Source organism: Cupressus sempervirens, chromosome 1 (assembly GCF_028749045.1).
Source record: "Cupressus sempervirens isolate cs-2001-9-10 chromosome 1, ASM2874904v1, whole genome shotgun sequence".
NCBI lineage: Eukaryota > Viridiplantae > Streptophyta > Pinopsida > Cupressales > Cupressaceae > Cupressus > Cupressus sempervirens.
In genome coordinates, this window is record NC_143118.1 from 833,081,179 (window position 1) to 833,102,631 (window position 21,453).

Genomic DNA, 21,453 nt, shown 5'->3' on the forward strand with positions numbered 1-21,453 from the left:
AAAATTATTGTGACACAAAATAATCTTCCTATCATTGGAACTTTGAAACTTAGCTATAAAAAAACCTTTTGCACATGGGAATATGTGGACATTATTATCTATAAGTGGCATCCAGTTCTTGGAGATCTAGACATGTAGATCAACAAGAGAGGGCCAGTAACCTCGGAAGCAAAATATGGTAGCCAAAGAGGAAAGATCTTCAGCCGTATGAAAAATATCTTCAACAGAATCTGGGTCAAGAGAAAACTTAATGGGTTTTAAAGCAATTACAGGCGTCACAAGAGGGGGTTTAGATGAACCTGCAAGTGGCCATGTAAGCCGGCTTCGAAGGCAGCCACATCTGCAAAAGACCTACCCCCCGAACAAGGAGGTGACCCAGGAGCCGAGTGAGGGACAGAGGAATCCCTAACCCCACCTGCAGCAAAGGCCGAATGCAGGGCAACCCCTTTCGTAGACCGCCCAACATCACAACCACCCACACGACCAGCAGGAGTAGACACTGCAACGAAGGATGAGGACGTAGGAATGCCTAGAGCGGGGGAACCGAATATCGTATCAGGAGAGGAGGCATGAACACCATGAGCAAGAGATCCAATATTTCGAACAGGAGCGGGAGGCCCAGTCATTTCAAAAAATCCACATAGTTTTGATTGAAATGTTTCTATTTGTTCTTTAATAACTTAAATTTGAATGAATGCAAATATTTCTATAAATATTATAGAAAGTTTCTATTAAAATCTAGATTTTATTTTAAAAGTATTCATGATTAGAATATAAATATTTATTAAATATGTATAGAACATAGAAAGATTTTAATATATATACAAATATAGACACATCTTATTAAAATCTAGATTTTTTCCTAACTCAGTCTATTTTCTTAAACAAGCTACATCATGATTATTATTATTTAGACATGCATAAAACTATTAATATTCTTATTTTCTATTTAGTAATTGTATTTTTCAAATATTTAAAAACATATTTTAAAAATCTACTACAATCAAGATTTTACTTTAAAAGTCATTAAAAATGAAAGGGAAAATTTCATAAACTTTAAATTGATTTGAATGCAACCAAAATATTGTTTAAATATGTTAAAAAAATATAAAGATCATATTAACATATAGAAGTTAGTATTAAAGTTGGTAAGAATATAATAAGTGTTTTATTAACTTCTAATAAATTAGGGTTGTTTAGTAGATCTTAAGTAAATTTTAATCCTTTTTTTTTAACCTACATAAAAAATTGTCACTTGATAAATTAAATCCTAAATATAACCCTAAAATTGAGACTAACTATAACTTTTGCATTAAACCCCTATTTCAAAACCTAATTGAAGCTTAGTTTACATAAAATTAAAACAAGTTGGCCTTAATCTTAAATTATAATATTAAGTTTTAGATACATGCATATATAAACACATGCACATACTTGAAACATGACCCTACTTTTAAATGACATGTAACCCAACTTGAAACCTAAACCTCAACTTAAACCTAAAAGTAATATAATTAATTTATTACCCTAATTGAACTCTAATATTCTCCCTAAATATAATAAAATCCTAATAATAAATTAAATCTAACCATAACCAAAAACTTAACTTTAAAGTTATCTTCAACCCTAACTATAAATCAAAGATTTTCCCTCTAATTTGCACCTAACCCTAAGCTAACCTTAACTCTAGCCTTAATTTTCCTTAGATCATAACATTAACTAGACTAATATATTTGTATTTTAACCCTAACTATAATTTAATGTAAAGCATAACCATAGACTTTAACCCAACTCTAACATTCATGATAACCAGACCCTAATTTGAATCCTAACAAAATCCCCATTTGAATCATAACCAAAGCATAGTTTGAACAATACCCTTAGTCCTAACCTTCATCATAATTCTTACACTAATCATAATTATAACCCTCATCCTAACTTTAACCCTATTTCAAAAACTAACATGAAACCCTTTACCTAACCATAATCCTACAATTGATAAATCTTAATCCTAACCATATTTATAAACTCAAAACCCTAATATTAATCCTAATCATAACTGTAATTATAATACTAACCATTCATTGTAAACACATACACAAACCTTAACCCTGACCATAAGCATGGATCCTAAAGATAAACCTTGATCTTAAAATTTAATTTATAAACCCTTATTATAAATGATAAACCCTAAATCATAATCTTGAACCAAATCATAAACTTATATGCTAAATCCTTTATCCTAAATTCTTAACCATGGACCTTAATATTAACTCCTAAATAATGCTAAATTATACTCGTATAAACCCTAACAATGTCATAACCCTAAATCTTACCCTAAAATTGAGCCTAATTATAACCCTTAACTAAAACCTTATTTCAAAACCTAATTGAGGCCTAACTTACATAAAATTAAAACAAGTTGACCCTAATCCTAAATTATAATATTACATTTGAGATACATGCATACATAAACACATGTACATACATGAAGCATGACCCTTGTTTTAAATGATATGTAACCCAACTTGAAACCTAAACCTCAACATTATCCTAAGAGTAATATAAATAATTTATTACCCTAATTGAACTCTATTAATACCCCCCAAAGTATAATAAAATCCTAACAATAAATTAACTCTAACCATAACCAAACTCTCAACTTTAAAGTTATCTTCAACCCTAACCATAAATCAAAGATTTTCCCTCTAATTTGCACCTTATCCTAACCTAACCTTAACTCTAACCTTAATTTTCCTTAAATCATAACATTAATTAAACTAATATATCCCTATTTTAACCCTAACCATAATTTAATCTAAGCTATAACCATAACCTTTAACCCAACCCTAACATTCATGATAACCATACCCTAATTTGAATCCTAACAAAAGCTCAATTTGAATCATAACCAAAGCATAGTTAGAAAATACCCTTACTCCTAACCCTCATCATAATTCTTATAATAACCATAATTATAACCTTCATCCTAATAATACCACTAACCCTAACCCTTATGATAACCCTATCCCTATCCCTAACCATGATGTACACCCTAACTCTAAACTTATTTCAAAAGCTAACCCTAAAACCATTTACCTAACTATAATCCTAAAATTGATAAATTTGAATCCTAACTATACTTATAAATTTTAATTACTAATATTAACCCTAACCTTAATTGCAACCATAATACTAAAAAACCATTATAAATGAATACGCAAACCTTAACCCTAACCATAACCATAGATCCTAAACATAAAACTTGATTTTAAAATTTATTTCTAAGCCCTGATTATAAATTCTAAACCCTAAACCCTAATCTTGAGCTAAATCATAAACCTATATGATAACCCCTCATCCTAAATCCTTAACCATTGACCTAACTATTAACCCATAAGTTATACTAAATTATAATCCTAAATACAACATTGATCCTAACAATTCCATAAACTTAAAACCTTTATCCTAATTCTAACACTAATACTAAAAACAATGTAAACCCTAACCTTAATGAAAATCCTTTAATTCTAAGCCCTAATCTTACTCTAATTGAAACCTAAATCTTAACCATAATACTAACCATGATGTAAATCCTAACCTTGATGATAATCCTAATCCTAAGCTATAATCTCAAACCTAATCAAGATTTCAATCCTAACCATAATACAAACCATGATCTAAGCCATAATCCCAAGCCTAACTCTAGGCCTAAATATTAAACTTTAACCCTAACACCAACTCTAGATATAGTCATAACATTAACCATTCTATTAACATAATCTTTTATCCTAACACTAGCCGCTAATATTAATCATGACATGAACTATAGCCGTAATGATAATATAAGTCCGGGCCCTGACCCTAACACTATCCCTAACTTAACACTATCCCTAACTTAACACTATCCCTAACTTTAATATTAACACTAAGCACATTTCCACTCGTAAACAGATTAACACTAAAACTTATCCCTAATTATTATAATAATAAATATATAGTAATAGTAATCCTAATCTAAACCTAACAATGATATAAATTGTAAAGTTATATTTTAAACATAATTAAATTAATTATTCAATGTGTTATGCACGCGGTGATTGCTACTAGCTAATTATACTCTATATGTAAAATACACCGAGATGCATCGAGGCGTTGAATTTTTTAATTATTCACTTTTAATATGCATTGAAAAAAATTCATATAGAGTATGTATTAGCTAATAATTGATATTGATTAGGCATTCATTTTTTTCTCAAGGTGGTGTGAGGTGGAAGATAAAATAATATTTTTTTGGAAAAATCTAATCAACTTGTCACTAATGTGAAAAAGATAAAGTTGTAATTAATGCATTATAGACTTGTTGGAAAAACATTTGCATTTTTTTAGAGGAGAATTAAATATTCTCCTTAGCAAAAATAGTTGCTCCAAATGTAATTTATAAAATAATGAACAAAAAAAAGGGGGGGATTAAACATTTGAACTTTCATTTAATATTTTAAATTCTTTGAATTGATTGATCAATTTAATTGAAAAATAAATTGAATGAATGCAATAGTGTCCTCCCTGAACTAATAATTCAAAAACATTTATTTAAAAGGAACTATCTAATCTATATTAATGGAAGTGATACCTTACACCTTTATCTCTATTATTTCATTTATAAAACTAATAAATTATTAATTTTTTATTATTAATTTTGAACCATGCCCAATTACTTAATTTTTTGCACATTTTTCAAACAGTTAAATGAACACAATTATTTATTTATTTCAATGTTACTTTAAATATTTAATTAAAAATAATATTTAAAACAATTTATATCATTTCCTTTTAACTTTGACTCAAAATAATTTACATCAAAATTAGATTTTAATATCTGTACTACAAATACACAAAGGAAGCGTATACATCTCTACATGCGTATATATATACGCATACGCATACACATAAACCTATTTTGACTGTCCACGCACATATGTAGATTCTACCTTAAAAGACTATTTTTCCATTCAGGACTATATTTTATTGTTATAAATTATAAATTACTAACATGAAAGATTTAATTCTTGCGTTGGTTAAATGAAGGTTTGGTGGTGTTTGCCCACAAGAGTTCTAATCCTCACCGGACCATTGTGATCCCTTTGCTGATCTGATGTGCTCACGCTCACAAGTTTAGACAACTCAACTTTATTAAATGGGGTGTAAATGGGGTGAGGTCTAGAAAGTTTACACGCTTTTTACACCATCCTAACAGTTGGACATCCCAAGCCTAATGAATAATGTACCTGGACAAAATGGTTTCATTTGTAGAGATCAATATATACTTAAATTCCTAAGTCTTAAAATTCGGCTATATGTATTTTTATGAACATCTCCTGCTATCGCTGTAGGTTATAAACCAAAATTAATAATAAACCCAAGTGGTTAGGCAAGTAATACCGAGTTATTAACTCTGTAAACCAGTGGGAATATTGATGTGTTGTGAAATCATTCAAAGTAATCAAGCTAAAATTTGTCTTATTGAAACGAAAATATATTTCCATGTATTGAAAAATTATCTTCAACATGAGAACTGTCATAGCAAAGTGACATTGCCAACAGTAGCATGGATCGACCAAATTTGGAGATAGAGACAAAATTAAATGCAGTTGTTGAAGGGAACTCGTATTAAAATAACATTTCTGAATCCGCCAGAAAATATTGATTTAACAAAAAAAAAAGAATCAACCAGAAAATATTGGTTCACAAATTTTTGATCGAATAAAAGTGCTGCAAATAATACAGGCCCAAAACTTGAATTCAATCAGTTTTCACAACTGATGGAATAACATCCTCTAATATTAATACTACACGAAGTGAACCCTGTGAACTTCAATTTCCTATACCCGCATTGAAGAGGCCTGAGCAGTAGGTACAGCCGCTGAAGCAACATTGTTTGCCAGGACATAGGTCCGCATTGACAACTGTTTGGTATTCTCTATAATTTGCTCATAACTATATAAGACAAAACAAATGAATCAGGTGCACCCAATTACACAATGTTCTACTCAGAAATATACCAAAACAAATGCAAGTAAAAACTCTCAATAAGTAGTCAGTATGCCAACTTACATGCTTGTGTGGTTTGTTCCCATGACAACAGTCCCCGATGTTGAGTCAATTTTGGCATCTAGCTTTGCATTCTTTACAAGGTTTACAATCCATCGTTCAGCCTCTTCATAGCTCATATTTAGTTTATCTGCAAGCATTCTGGCAAGGACAAGTTTTACTCTATTAGAAACCAAATTATAATTGCAAAACTGCTAACTGTTAATCTCCAGAAGTACCCAAACTGCATCCATAGTTTCTCCTATTTGAAATAATAGATTGAAAATTTAATGTATAGTAATGCAGATAACATCAACAAGCTCAAGAAGGGATAGCAATTCAAGACCCATTAAAGACGACCATACCCTGCTAACGCAAAGAGTGACAATGGTGGCAACCAAAAAAGAGGTTTATTTTTAAAATGGTGTTAGTTTCTGCTGATCAAGAAAAGTGATGGGCAAAACCTGTTGTGAAGAACCCTGATCTGTCCTTTACCTCAATGCATGAATCCTATTCAAACTGAAAAAAAAACTTTCATACTAAACCTGGAGATAAATTCAAATGGAAAAAATTGTGTGCACTACTACAGGAATTGCAAAGGAGATAATTTTGACACTTCTTCAGGGCTCCTATTTGCACTTATAGTTATTTGATATATCTCTGTCTTGGTTGAAAGGGCCTAAGATTTAATTGCCAACATAGAAAGATTATTATTTCAACCAGAAAGAGCATGGTGAATAAAAGTGCAAAAGGTTAACAACTTAGTTGCAGGATCATGCCCTGCCCCAGTGCATCCAGTCGAGATGTGTAAAAGTTCAAATGCGTGTGAATGAATCCAGGTTGCCCATCCTAGACTCTATATTTCTTTAACTTTTTTGTATAGTTGGCATTTGAGATTGATCAATGATTTAGTGTCAAACTATCAAATTATATAGTTTAATACATCTATACATTTCTTTAATCTTTTTGTACATACATGCGTGCACACAAACACATCCAAACCCCCAACTCCACCCCAAATCCAAAAATTTCCTACGCATCCACCTACTGGGTTCTTGTACCATAGTGGTACCCGCATCTGAACCAGTAACAAAGGTTAACAATGATGTTAATAGATACACAAAATTGTCTAGTCTATTAACACGGCAAGCAAACAGTCAAGTTTCATCTGATTGTATGCAACGCATCCCTTGAAAAATGGGCTCATCCCCTATAGGGGACATTCTGAGGACTCGGGAAGCTTTTCCCCCTCCCCAAACTCTCAAAAGACTCAGGTATGGAGAAATATAGGCAAGGGACAGGTAACATCCAAAGGTCTAATGTCCCAGCACTCAAAACACTTCAAATAAGAAAGCGGACGAATTTTTTTTTTTTTATTTAAAAAGAACAAGAGATAGATAGAAAGCACGGGTTTTAGGGAAATCAACTCAAATCACATCTACACGGATCAAGCCCACCAAATCTAACTGAGCTGAGCTACCACCCTCAACCAATCCCTTTACTGTAAAGGTAAAGCAAGAATTATAACCTCTAACATGTAAAATTAAAAAAAGAAATTCATTTTGCCAACAACTTGTTAAGAGGAGAACAAAGAAAATGAACAGATGTCACCAAATAAGGTACAATGAGGTATGTTCGCAAGCAAGCAAGCAACAAATCTACATCATTTGAGGTATGTTCGCTATCTACTGTTCATGTTTACAAATAATTTTGCATTTTTTTCTGTTTTTGTCAAAATTTCACACTTGAGAGGATTTTTCAACTTTTTGTTTGTTTTTCTTTTATGTTCACAATTGCAGTTGGCAGTTGTCTTTTCAACTAATAAAAAAAAGCAAATGGTCAACAGTGGAGTTCCAGAAATTGAAACTCAGCAAAGAGCCCAATTGTGGTAGAAAGTAAAAATTGGAGGTTCTTCTAGGAGGGAGAATGTCACAAGGAGAATTTATTCAAATAACCCATCTTTAATAATTTGTCACAACCATAGACAACTATAAAAAAATTGGAGGGGGTTGACTATGATTATATCATTAGTATAGACAAGGGGTAAAAGTTGTCAAAAAAGAGATCCCAGCATAAGGTCAAGCTAACTAGGTTGTTCATAAAAAATTAATGCAAAAAGTAAAGGAAAGCCAACAGAATCCTTGCAGCTTAGTCTGTCATTGCCTACCCAATCCATAGATGACGAAAATCAAAGAGGAAATTGAAGAGCCGCTGCTGCTGCAAAATAAATTTAATATACCTTAACCAGAAGTAGCTAAGCCATCTATTACCAAAAAGAAATTACACTACTGATTGTTCAGAAGAAAAAACAAGATTAGAAGAGCTTGGGGCCTCTCATGTTGTAAAAACACTGACGGAATTAACCAATGTACGCTAGCTTGATCATAAAAGTGCTTACAAATACATTTATTGCTCACCTATCATATAGGTCATATGATAGATTGACACAAACTCTCCTAGCCCTGGAGAGAGATATGAAACATTTGATAGCTTGCTTGAGCAACTGAAGCAACGCATTCATAGTGAAACCCCTAATTTGGGATTTTACAAGCAGCATATTAAACTCATTGTAACACAGTAGTGGAACAATAGTAACATCCCACTTCTATGATAGCCAATACTTTAAATCTCAAATGGTAACACGGTAGTGGAACTTTACGCTCTCATTCATAAAGTGGAGCAACTAGTAAAACTTAATTATGTGACTTGTTAATAGGTCCTTTTTTGGTACATGGTCTCTTTGGGAAGTTTGTTTCCAATGTGTAACTACACTTGGTTTGCACCAGGTCGAAAACTGGGCTTATCTTAAATAAATATGAACCTACCTATTAATAATCAATAAATAAATAAATAAATTATTATTTTATTTTACATGTTATATAAATCAAATTTAAATGAAATATATTTAATTACAATATTTTTTATTTTTTTCACTTGTCAAATTCCATTCAAATTTTATTGTTGCTGGACTCTAACTCCACTCCAACCTTGTGACTTAGGTTATATGTAATCTTTGAATTGTGATGAACTGATAACCAGAATAGATTGTGTTCTCTCTAAATGATTTAGTTTCTGAAATTTTTGAGTTTTGTTGACTTTTCAGAGATTATGTTTGTTAGTTTGCCAAGGGAGTTTGCCAAGGGTTTGAGAGAAAATTTTTGCTTGTCAAGTCCAAGATTCAAATTACAGCCTCGAGGCTTAAACTTTGTTATCAGGAACAAATAAACTTGTGTAGCTCCAAAAAAGTCGAACGACAGACTGACATTTCAATCAAGGGTAAAGCAAATATGCCCATGGTCAAACCCTTTAAAATTGACATTTCATTGACAGAAAATTAATACATTTTAAAGACGAGCTGTAAAAGGCATGGTGAGGATGGAAAAACAAGTTAAGCAGGGAAAAGGATATCTGATTTAGAGTGTAAGAAAACTGATCTGTTTTCCGAAATAATTTCAGGTAGGCCAATCTTTTTGCTTTAATTGGCTTGTTTTATTTTATGGGAAAAACATCTATGTTACCGGATTTGTACCCTGGACCCTTGAACCGGGCCCAGGTCCAGATATGAATCGATTTGTGGCAGACTCGAGCAGGGTCCCTGATTGCCCCTGTGGGTTCATTGACTCCATTCGGATCTGGATCTGGACGAACCCTGCCCGAATCTGCCACGGACCCAGGGGAATCCAGCACAAATCCACACGCACCACCAAGGACCCGCAGGCTAAAACATAAGAAGGTTGGGCTAAACTTTATTGAAATTGTTTTGTTTTGTTTTTGTCTCATACCCCAAAACAACCCTTATATGGAGCCTCCAAACACATTCCATTTTACATGTGCTCTCTCATTTAACTCTCTCCATTGTGTTTTAAAACTTTAATGAACTATATTTTGAATTGTGATATTGCTATCAGGATTTAACTGTGTGATTTTAAGTCAAACTCATTGACCCATGTTTCATGAGTAGTGATTCAACATGAATCCATCTCTCATGAGAATAAATGGAACACTTAGCACTCATTGGATGTAGGTGATGCTCACAGGGGTGAAGCATCAGGACTTCCCGGGAGGTCACCCATCCCAGTACTACTCCAGCCTGAGTGCGCTTAACTACAGAGTTTCCTCCATGGTTAAACCCAAAGCTTGCAACCCCATTTGCAAAACCTTCACCAGAGTTTGACTCAAAATCACACAGTTAAATCCTGATAGTAATATCACAATTTGACTTGCTGTAGAAATTATCTCCTACTATATTTTGAATTTTCATTTTGTAATTCAGTAATTCAATGTGATGATTTTCTTTAGAATCCTGAACATAGAACAATGATCAAGTATCTAAATCTTTAATGTTTATCTTTGACATTTTGATCAATGATCAAGCATCATAAATTCACACTCTGAAATGAATACTTGTCTTTTTTTTGTATATATAATGCATATATACACACACACGCACAAGAACCCATACAAATCATAATGCAGAAAAAAAACCATGAATCCACGAACTGGATTCTGGTACCCGAACCCATCCCTAAACCCGAAATAGCAACTAAGGAATAAATGCATTATGTTGATACATTTTGAAAAATACCAGGGATCTGCTTAGTTGAGAATACTTTGGTCTCTGAACTTCACAGCCAAGTCAAATATTTAGCATCCACTTCTCGATTCTTAACTTCTTTGTATAGTTGAACATAATCTTACTATAATCTTTGAACATTTAAATAACAATGTTCAATAGACACGGTAGATAAAACAATACTATGTCAAGAAAATACAGACCAGAACACAGATTAATAAAATAGCTATTGTTACATATTTAAATTACAAATTTCATACACTCTTACCGTATGTCAATACATTGATGGATACGGCAGTATGTCTCAAAAATGAAAAGACGGGCATTTTCCATGAACTCATCCCTCAGAGGCACCGTGACAAAATTTCCCTCTTGTGCTTGCTTGCCAAGAAAGGGATCATTAAGTATTACCTGCCATATGTTCCAATTTAAGTGTCAATTAGATATATAAAGATGTAGAACTCATTTGTCCTAGATGCAGACTATAATTCATATAGTATGTTTACATTATTAATTGCATGGCTTATTTATAATAGAATAGCAACAGTGCACGCAAGTTGAATACAAGATGCTTATAACTTGTCTCATTGTTGATTACCAAGAAGAATTAGAATACTTCGCAACAGTCAGCTACCGTAAACAATAAGGTAAATCATTAAATTGAATAGCTGCACCAACCAGGCACAAAACTCTTTCTGTGATTTAGTTTACCAGATGACTTTGGATACATTGCTGTGACGTTACAGGACTCAATGAGATAATGTTGACTTACTTCTTCACATTCAATCAGCTTTTTCTGTGCCCCTTCAAAATCGTAGTTTATATATAAGCATTCCATAAATTCTGTGATGGGATCTTTGTATGCATATTGTTCTTGTTGAATTACTTTAACCAGCTCTTTTATCATGTTTCTCCTCCTTTTATTGACAATCACTGCAGTAGCAACATATCGTAGAAGATGATGTCCATTTGTCTGGATAGCATTCAAATACCTAAAGACATGGGAAAACACCTGCAATTAGATATAGAAATACTAAGTATGCAGATACAACACTCAAATAAATATAATAAATGTCAAATCAATAGTGAGAGTAGAACCAGCAAAGTCCCCTATCATTGGTTTGGAACTTGGGAGATGGGGAGAAAATTTTAATCCCCCCACACAGTTTCATAGCTAATTTGGATGAGATGTCCAGAAGCAGTCCTTAAGTTGCTGCCATAAAGGGGGCTGTGTAGTAATCACATGGGAACTATGGTTTAACAATAGTAACCAACCTCAACAGGCTAACTCTCATTTTTTTAGGTATAAGCTTCACTTGTTGGAAATAAGTGAATGAAAGCTCTAGATATCATAGAGAGACTGACTCCAGCTCTAGTCTTTTGTGGCTTGAAGTAAACCCCTTTGTGAAATAAATATCATAGCTTTTGTTAAAGAAATTGAGTCTGTCCAATCCTTTCAAACTACAGTTAATATTCTTCATGTAAGAAAAGGCAGGAATGAAACCGCCAATTCCATCAAGATAGGCATCAACAACTTCCATCTAGGAAAACTGTTTTCCTATGACGCAGAACAATAATCTGGTTTTAGATCCTATTAAAATTTATTAAATCCTTAACAATGAGATGAAAACTAAAACAAGTGACCTTCAACCCTTAAAAAAAAATGTATAAGGTAATCAAGATAAAAATTTAGAACTAGAGATTCAACATGAGTTTGCAAGCCTATCTGGGAAAGAAGGAAGCATTTGCCATTCAGAAGAATCTATAAAAAACAGATTAACACCTTGCTCTGCAATACCACCAAGATTTGTCCGCAAATAGAGCCATCCAAACACTTGGATCCCCTCCGGATGCCTTGGTCTTAATTTCTTTTAAATTAATTGTGTTTGTTTCCATCTCCATATTAATTCTATGCTGTTAGAATTCTTGGTATAAAAAAATTTCCTGTATTATTATCTGTTTGGCATATTATTTTGCGTACTTGCTGTTTGGTATGTTATTTTGTGAAATTTGGCTGTTTAGAGAATAAGTATCTGCTTACCTGAAGGAACTAGACCAAACATGTCAGGAGAAATTTTGTGAAAATGTCATTTTTCATCTGACATTACACCATGATGGACAGATATTGGAGCTCTAGGGATGTATATTGTGGGTGCCTCATTTCCATCTTAAAAACAAAATTTTCTATTAAGCAAAAGAAACGATAATAAATCATTATTTATTTGCAATGATGGACAAAAAAAATCAAACACAAGAAATCAACAGAAAATGTCTAAAATACTAATGCAGATTGCCTATTTCAATAATTATTTACCAATGGAAATCACATCAACCATTTCATGTAATGACAAACACAAAAGAAATCTAGATCAAGCAATAATATTATTAAAAAAATAGTTCATCGTAATCAATCAAAAATTGTAAAATGAAGTTTTCAAAATAAAATCCCTCTATTCCAACCCTTGATCATGCTTTGTTGACAGAGAAAATAATTCCCTCTGATAATCCTTCTCTAAAGTGATTATATGAACATCTTCCCTAGATTTAAAAAGGTGCATAACATAATTGTTTGAAACCACTGACAAGCATTTTAAGAGAAAGAAAATTCATTTCAGAACAAATAGTAACTAAAATCCTAACCAGAAAATTAACAATACAGCCTACCTTTCTTGGAAAAAGAGGTCGATAATTCCATTTCTTCCATTTTCATGATTGAAGAATATAAAAAGACTCCAATGCATCAACCATGTCCGACTTTGCAGTTGATTGAGAGGTGATGCAAAGTTCTGTAATTTCCAGACACAAATCAGAAAAAGCAAAGAGTCATGTACAAAATGAGCATACATAAACAGACAGCATTACTTAACAAAACCTTAGAATCGATGATTTCTTTCAGGCGATTAAGTTCCTCAAGAGCGACATCCCAATTTTGCATCAAAATCTCTGCCGCGAGCTTGCCCCACAGAGCACTTAAACTCCTGTCACTGTTTGTACAAAGAGCACGATACTGATATAGGTAATCAGCTGCCCCAGAGTAATTACCGCACTCAAACTGAAATTTGGCATATTGATATAATGCCTCTATTTGATCAGGTCCAATCTGATTTGCAAATGTGGATCAGTTTATACATATAGATATTATATAATAATTTACTTATTCAACCATATCATGATCTGAGATAGACATAAGTTACCGACAATAACTTCCAACAAGCCACTCAAAATATAAAATGTACCAAAGTTCAAGAATACAGAAGCTAATATAGATTGCACAGAAATGGAGAGAAGTCTAACAAATTCTTTATGGAGAAGCATGGAGGGAGAAACAAGTTATTTTATATTTTATATATGTAGAGAAGTAATTTGCTGATAAGAGTCCAGATATAAATAAGTTTAATAAATTAATGCACACTATTACATTCATACCTGTGAAAGGGACCGTACCTAGAAGCTTACAGGTTAAAGTATCAGAAAACTGCATGCAAAGTGGGTGAGCTTAACACTAATCCCCTCGCGTACTTGGATACAAAACAGGATGGACCACAACACAAAAAACTGACTTTGTATAATGGGAAGAAACATCTCTCAGTATGCACAGCTCTGAGCCATCTAGGAAATTTTACAATATTATGGATGGTCAGAAACCTGCATGCATCACACAGCTGAGCAGTTTAGTGTGGAAGACATTGATGATGGAATGGGCAGAGAAGTAACTTAATCAGGCACAGGCTAAAGTATTCTAATTCTTAACAACAGTAATTGCAGTCCTCAAGGATATACTGAGTTATGATCAGGAAGGTGTTACTGAACAAAAGGATTAAGATTAAGAAAAAGGTTAGAAGCAGCAGCATTGAACTAATCATAGTTACCAGACTCGAACTCAACAGGTTGAATTTGGACTCAACACAAACACCTGCACGGACTTGGCTATTTCAAAATAAAGTACATGGCATATATAGATTGTTTAAAGAAGCACATATTTTCTATAAATCAACTTTAAAGACATGAAAACAATAGCCAATTATATGCCACCTTGCTAAAATACACAAGCATACATCAAATGAGTAAAGAAGCAAACTTGAGTTGAAACTAACTTGAAAGAAACAAGTTTTTTGTTTTCCCTGTACTCATCCCCAAACTCTGGTGCAGATCATGCTTCAGCATCTCAAGTACAATTCTAGTACAGAGAAAGGAACTTAGGGGAAGCAAACCGATTAATGTGGCGGTACCCATAGTTGGAAAACTCGCCAAAAGTAAAAACTCACCAAGCCCCCCCAAAAGTTTAATTGGGAAAAACTCGGCAATTTTTTAAAAAAACTCGGGGAAACTCGGGAACTTCAAAAAACCGCTGAAATTTAATTAAAAATACATTTATTTTGCAAAATTTAATGAGAAGATGCATCTAATAAGTTAATTAAAGAGAATACAAAAGAAACAAGCAGAGTTTAGATATATATAAATGCACAGTGCGTACAAAATTGCATTCTCATGCGGAATGCTCATGGCAGGAAGCAAAATAGTAAATAGTTCTTGGCATCAAACAATGCAGCCGAGTTTTTAAAAAAAATCGCTGAGTTTTTAGTAAAAACTCGCCGATTTTTTCCCAACAGCCGAGTTTTTATTTCTGCGAGTTTTTCTGGGATTTACTCGCCCAGCTTAAATACTTGGCAAGCGTTTAAAACTCGCCGAGTAATCTGCGAGTTTTCCATCTATGGCGGTACCCTCCATATAAGAAGCATTTCATTAATACTTCTTAAATGTGCAATTTAAAGTTTTTTGAATCAAATGAATTTAAAGTAAAGAGAAAACAAACAGTGAAAAAATCCAACCTGATACCGATCGTTGAGCATCTGAAGATTGTACTGCTTATCAGAACGAAGCTCCTGAACAAGTGACGGATTCTGAAGAAAACCAATTAGAGGTGCTGCCATTTCTTCCAAGGACTTCAGTCTTGCAACTACTTCAACTCGACGGTCCGTCATTTCTGCAAACAATTAGGAAACAAATAATGATGAGCCTGTGTTTTCACCTCATTGATTCTAACATTTAGAGTGTGGCTCTGCTAAATTTCCCATTGACAATTTGAACTCAAGAATATTATTAGCCAATTCCAAGCCACCATTCAGCATAAAACATTTAAAAGAAAATACAATAATGTAACCAACAGTATAACTTACAAAACCAATATGAACAAGTCCCAGCCAGCCAACCATTTAAAAATATACGTTAAAAGATCTTCAAGTGTCAAAATAAAATCAAGATCGCATATGTCAATTCACAATACAACTGTTAAACTTAAACCAAAAAATTGATGTAATCACAAAAATTGACAGTTGTTAATTCATTCGTGCCAGTGGAAAAAAATTGCATATCATGCCCAGGGTGTAGGCAAGTGCCAGATTACAATGAAAAACCAAACCCAAAAGCATGATATGTAGCCAACAAAATAGTTTACATTTACGGAGCTGCAAACCCAACCCACATGAAACTTGAGAATTTGTATGTTTTGTAATCCAAAACATAAAGGGCTCAAGTGTTTATGATATAATGACAATGGCTAGCATTTGAAAGAGCCTTGCGACCCACGTTCAAATACATCTCAACAAAACAAGTCAACCACAAATCAAATATATCTGGCAAAGGTGTGCTGTAACAACGTGAGTATATTAGAGCTTAAACAAATTTACAATCTCTCATTTTAAATGTTAAGAATGCTGTACACCTGGATGAAAATATGCTGCAGTGACCTAAAACATGCCAGAGGACAAACTCACCCAAACACTTGCTCTAAAAGAACAAATTTAAGAAAAGAGAATTTTTTTCCAAAATCAACCAGAATTTTATCCAGAAAAAAACCTCACCCAAAAATTTGCCCAGAGAAAAAAAACCTCAACCAAAATTTACCTGAACGAAAAAAACTACCCAGCTGGAAAAAGATAAAATAAAATGTAGAGGCCTTTAATCCATTTCAACGTCTGAATTAGTCATGGGAGATCCTATGACTAAGGAATTATTACTTTTTTTTACATGTAATATTGTGGGAAAAGGTAGGGCACCTTGTGGAACTTCTTCTGTGTGGTAGAGGCTCTTGTGAATGTCCATAGCATAGTCGACCATGTTTGTCTTACTGAGCAGCTCGATCTTGGACTTAAGGATTTGATCATCTGGGTACAGCTGCTTCTCCTGCAAAAATTCCAGAAGAGGGAATACCAGATGTCTGTCCAGCTGGGGCGCAATCTTTGAAGTCAGATCATACTGTGCCATTCTTGCTGCTTCTTTCTCTGCAATATCAACGGTTTTAAATAAATCACAGAGAGCAGATAGTCGTGTCATAAAAAGTTCAAAAAAAAATAGCATGATCATTCATTAAATACAAAAAAAATGCCATGTTCATCAACAAGCTATCAAAGAATCATTATGTAGTACAATAAGGATATGGTGTACAAGAAAAGCAATCAAGCTGTTACAAGATACATGTTGTAATGAAACTAGAGACGTCAAAAGGACATTTCTTTCAAAGTCAAAAGTGGTGATAAAAGCAAACAATGTTGTGTCTTACCATATAGAAAGCAGTGAGTATTCATCAATTCAAGGAAAGAGACTTCAAGCTCAGTATAGGATAGCATAGACAGTATAACAGTAATGAACATAGAATGGTTCAACAATGTCAACAGTCAAATGCCAAAGTATGTTGATAGTTGTGCATTAATGAAGAGACAGCAATGAGATCAGTAGCAACAAAATAGGGAGGACAACAATCATAAACAAAGCATTCATATGTAAATATCATGAAGATAGTTATATTCAAGAAATGTAGCGGCACATCATACAAAGGGTGTATACAGTTTCAATAACAAGATCAATCGATAGCTGTGCTACAGACATGCAGCCATATGCTTCGTAAAGGAAACACAAGATCAAGCATATAAATGAAAAGCCTTCAGCAAGACAGTGAACCAAATGAAGACAATTGCCAACAAAAAATTTCCATATTTTGTAAGTTTCAGTGGGGGTTATCAATACTATCAGTAGGAGGCATGCATAGTGTTCAAGAGAAAGCACTTGGCAATCAAAGTATAAGAATTTGTTCAGAACAGAGTCCAAGTCATATGTCAAAACTCACTTCTGCATTTAAGTTATTACGTAAAAACAATGGCATTGTGAGTATTCGAAGAGAAACGAGGTGTTTAAAGCCAAAAAAGGTTAAGTGTCACAAAAACTGGAGGATATTAAGAAGGCGTCAAATGTCTTCATTATTTAGATAGTCTGTAGGTCGAAGCATGAGATATGTGAAATCATTTACAGAAATTTTTTTAACTAAATGACCAGTTTACAAGGATAAAGGGGCCATCAGAGATTCTTCAAAGAAATGAACTCGGATCCAAGGACCCACGGTTGCGAGAAAATTTGGAAGTCGGCTGCCAGAATGGAGAGAAACCCTTAATGATCAAACCTCGAACTTCAAGAGTTTAAAAGCAATCCCAGAACAATTCAACAGTTGCAGTATGTAAAAAGAGCGCAAGGAAGCCTGCGGCCACCAATACGCCGGGGAGATCTCAAAAGAATGACACAATATACAGAGATATCTTCTACCGAATGAAAAGAAACCACCAGGTAGACTTGAATTAAAAGCCCGAGCGTACCTGTTTATGCCCAAAACCCTCGTCTGCGACTCCCACAGACAAGTCGGTCTCCAGAAAATCGTAAAATGAAAGATGAGGCTACGAAGAGGCTTTTAGGGATCTTTTCTTTTTGATAAAATTGATGGTGTTCTTTCCATAGTAATGTTGATTTGTTTTAAGTGGAGTTTATTTTACATTTTTTTATTTGGAAAAACTAATTAAATTTTTAATTTATAAATAATAGCAACAAAAAGAAAATGAAACTATAATATTTTTTAAAATCAAATGTAGTGATAAATTCTTTTTAAAATTATATTAAATTTTATGTCAAGTGATCTATTTTACAAAATATATTTATACAAATAGATGGATGCCTGCCCCCACACGATTGATGTCATTTGGTCCTATCCCATCGGCTATGTGTTCATTGTTCCTAATGCTCGACGCTAAAGATTGTTTGGAGTGTTTCTGTATTGTAGCTTGATTGGTATCTCGGCCTGCTCGACACTCCTGTTGTCCATTGGTCTTCAATGCCCTACCTGTCGCGATTTCTCTACCTCCTCGTGCACTATCGAGTCCTCAGAAATGACAAACTCTTCAGTGATTGGAATATCCTATCAATTGTTCAAGCAACTTTTTTCGTGAATGAATCAAGACAGCAATAAGGATAAGTTCATCTCTCTTTTGTTATTAAAATAGGGAACAACGACTTCATATGATGGTAGATACAGATGCTAATACCATATCTCTTGAGGTTTGAAAGACTCTGAGATAATAATTTAACAATGATTCTAAGCATTGGTCGAATGCAACTAATAAATTATTTAACCAAAAGAAGTGGCCAAGGAAAATGCAAAGATTTGTTAAGAAACATGATTAATATTAAAATAAATGTGGTTTATTTTTTAAGGGAAATTATTTTTGAATTTGAAAAGTCACATTTCATTATTATCAAGATGCAAGTAAAGAGAGGTGTCTTTGGAAAATATTGAGGATGTGGAGTGTGCTGAAGAAAAACAAGAGTGAAGTTCTTGAAAAGAAAAATATATCAGATATTTCAATCTAATATGTTTGTAATAGAAGTTTTTTTCAACAATGAAAGTTTCATAGTGTATTAGAGAAAGATATATTTAAAATAAGCTAGAATGAAGAATATGCATGAACTTGGAGATTCGGAAGGGAGCCACTTTAGCATGAATGTCTGAAGTAACCAAACTTGGGGATAAACCCACAATTTATTAGTATCAAATTGTCCCTTCTTGTGTAGCTTGGAGAGGGGAGACAATTTGTACATTTAAAACATAGATGGTCTAAGTGATGGCCAGTAACATGGCCTATGAAGACCCCATAATGTATCATATAAAAGGACGAACCAAGAAGTATAAAAGATTGCATTCAAGGAAGAAAGATCTTGACGTGAGTAGTCATGGGACTAAATAGTGACTGAAAAATCTATAAAATGGAGTAAGTGGGAATTTTACATTATGGGGGGAATAATAACCAATGTTTCATTCCCATTGTCTAAAAATGCTTATATGGAGGCACTTTCTGACTTGACAAATATGGACCTTCATTGGAACAACTTGTATCAAGGATGTTGATGTATAGATAAGTATTTGTTATCTTTGAGTATTACACTTATTTGTTTATTATAGTCTCTTGCTTATATGTATGAATAATAAGAATCATGTGCCTTGGTGTATTCTTGTTCCATTCTTTGGTCTCCAGAGATGCTCTTGCAAGAAGAGAAGAATGGTGCATTAGGTATGCTGCCAAGGCATTAGTGCAGGACTCAATCTATGAGTTTCTGGAGGAAAAATATCTTTGATGATTGGGACAATGTGAGATGAGTGTTATTCTATATTAAGAGGGAATCTGACACTTCTCCAAGGCAATGTAGGAGCTTAGAAGATTGATGCTCAGGGGGAGTCTAGAAATACATGTGTATGATTACATGATTTTGATGGGCCTACTCCTGTGTACATCATGAGGAAGTGATGACTTATCACCAGGAAGTCAGAAGGTTGATATCAAATTCAGAGGGAGTCTGAGAGGCATCCTTGGGCGAAGAGAGCCTCTAAGGGAGTAACTATAGGACTTGACTTCCCAGGATCATTGTTCAGAGAGGGAATTTTGAGGTGCAATCCCTTATGAATGACATCTTCTCTATAGGGGAGAAGTTCTAAGTGAAATTCCTTGTAATGCATTCTTCTATGTGAGAGAGAAGTTGAGGTGAAATCCCCTGTTCCACCCTTTGACTAGGCTCATGGTGGTTACTATTTTGCATATGTAGATTATGTCATGAATGGCGATGATCTTTCAGTGATATATATGTTAATCTCATGGCAAGATATGTTGTCAATTAGTATCAAAACACTTAGTCATAATGAAAGACAATAGTAATTGAGTTACTAGTATGCAGTGTTAACCAAGCTCACAAAGGAACCAAGCAAACAAAGTTAACCTTGCAAAAAGCTGTAGTGTCAACCGAGTTGACAGTTCGCACCAAGTTGTAGTGTTAATCAAGTTGACAGTGTCTACCGAGCTCTAGTGTGAACCAAGTTAGCAAAGCAGTTTTGTTCCAAGGTGATAATCAAGCTAGCAGAACAGTGTGAACCGAGTCAGAAGTGTCTACCGAGTGATCATCATGAACCGAGCATCCAGTATCAGCCGAGTGCCAAAGTTAGCCAAGGTGACAATATTGCCCGAGTGTCTTCAATATCACCTAAGTAAGCCATTGGACCTGAGTTACAGCACAGAGCTGACTTGGTAATTGTTTTTGGAATTACTTTTTTTGTAGCCGACTTATGAAGGAATTATTTGGATGGATATAAGTATGAAGTATTTTGTTTATCCAAAGATGATATATAAGAATTGTAATTGAAGAACATTAGTGAATATGGAAGAGTAGATTGTTTGAAGGCTACAAACATTCCAAGGAAATGAAGAAACTCATCTATCATAGTCAAGTGATCAATTTGCTTCAAAGGATCTTCATCAACAATCAGAGTTGCATTTTAGAGATCAATCCACTGATTCATCCTAACAAGTGCATCAGTCCCAAATCCTTTAACCGGGTGGACCTAATAGTCCTTTGTAGAAACTCCTAATAGAGTACATACTTAATTGTATTGTATAAATCCTTTCACAAGGTGGACCTAACAATCC

General features: G+C 33.7%; 1 protein-coding gene across 2 annotated transcripts; it reads right to left on the reverse strand.

Moving 5' to 3' along the window:
* Window positions 1–5,514: 5,514 nt before the first annotated feature.
* EIF3E (eukaryotic translation initiation factor 3E) lies at window positions 5,515–18,388 on the reverse strand. 2 transcript variants are annotated; one of them, XM_089790860.1, is made up of 9 exons: window positions 18,307–18,388; window positions 16,720–16,944; window positions 15,493–15,647; window positions 13,536–13,763; window positions 13,328–13,449; window positions 11,436–11,655; window positions 10,932–11,074; window positions 6,115–6,252; window positions 5,515–5,997 (listed from the first exon to the last, which is right to left on the reverse strand). In XM_089790860.1, exons 2-9 carry the CDS (start codon window positions 16,925–16,927, stop codon window positions 5,883–5,885), a joined length of 1,329 nt encoding a protein of 442 aa, XP_089646986.1. In that variant the 5' UTR covers window positions 16,928–16,944; window positions 18,307–18,388; the 3' UTR covers window positions 5,515–5,882. The 2 variants fall into 2 exon arrangements, with proteins under 2 accessions (XP_089646986.1, XP_089646993.1); XM_089790867.1 differs by having other exon boundaries at window positions 18,057–18,388.
* Window positions 18,389–21,453: the final 3,065 nt, after the last annotated feature.

Coding starts and splice junctions, on each gene's coding strand:
- EIF3E (XM_089790860.1), bottom strand. CDS start 16,927: ATGGCACAGTATGATCTGACTTCAAAGATTGCGCCCCAGCTGGACAGA. Junction 15,648..16,719: donor CACAGAAGAAGTTCCACAAG/GTGCCCTACCTT, acceptor AATTGTTTGCAG/AAATGACGGACCGTCGAGTT. Junction 6,253..10,931: donor CATCAATGTATTGACATACG/GTAAGAGTGTAT, acceptor TGTCCTTGCCAG/AATGCTTGCAGATAAACTAA.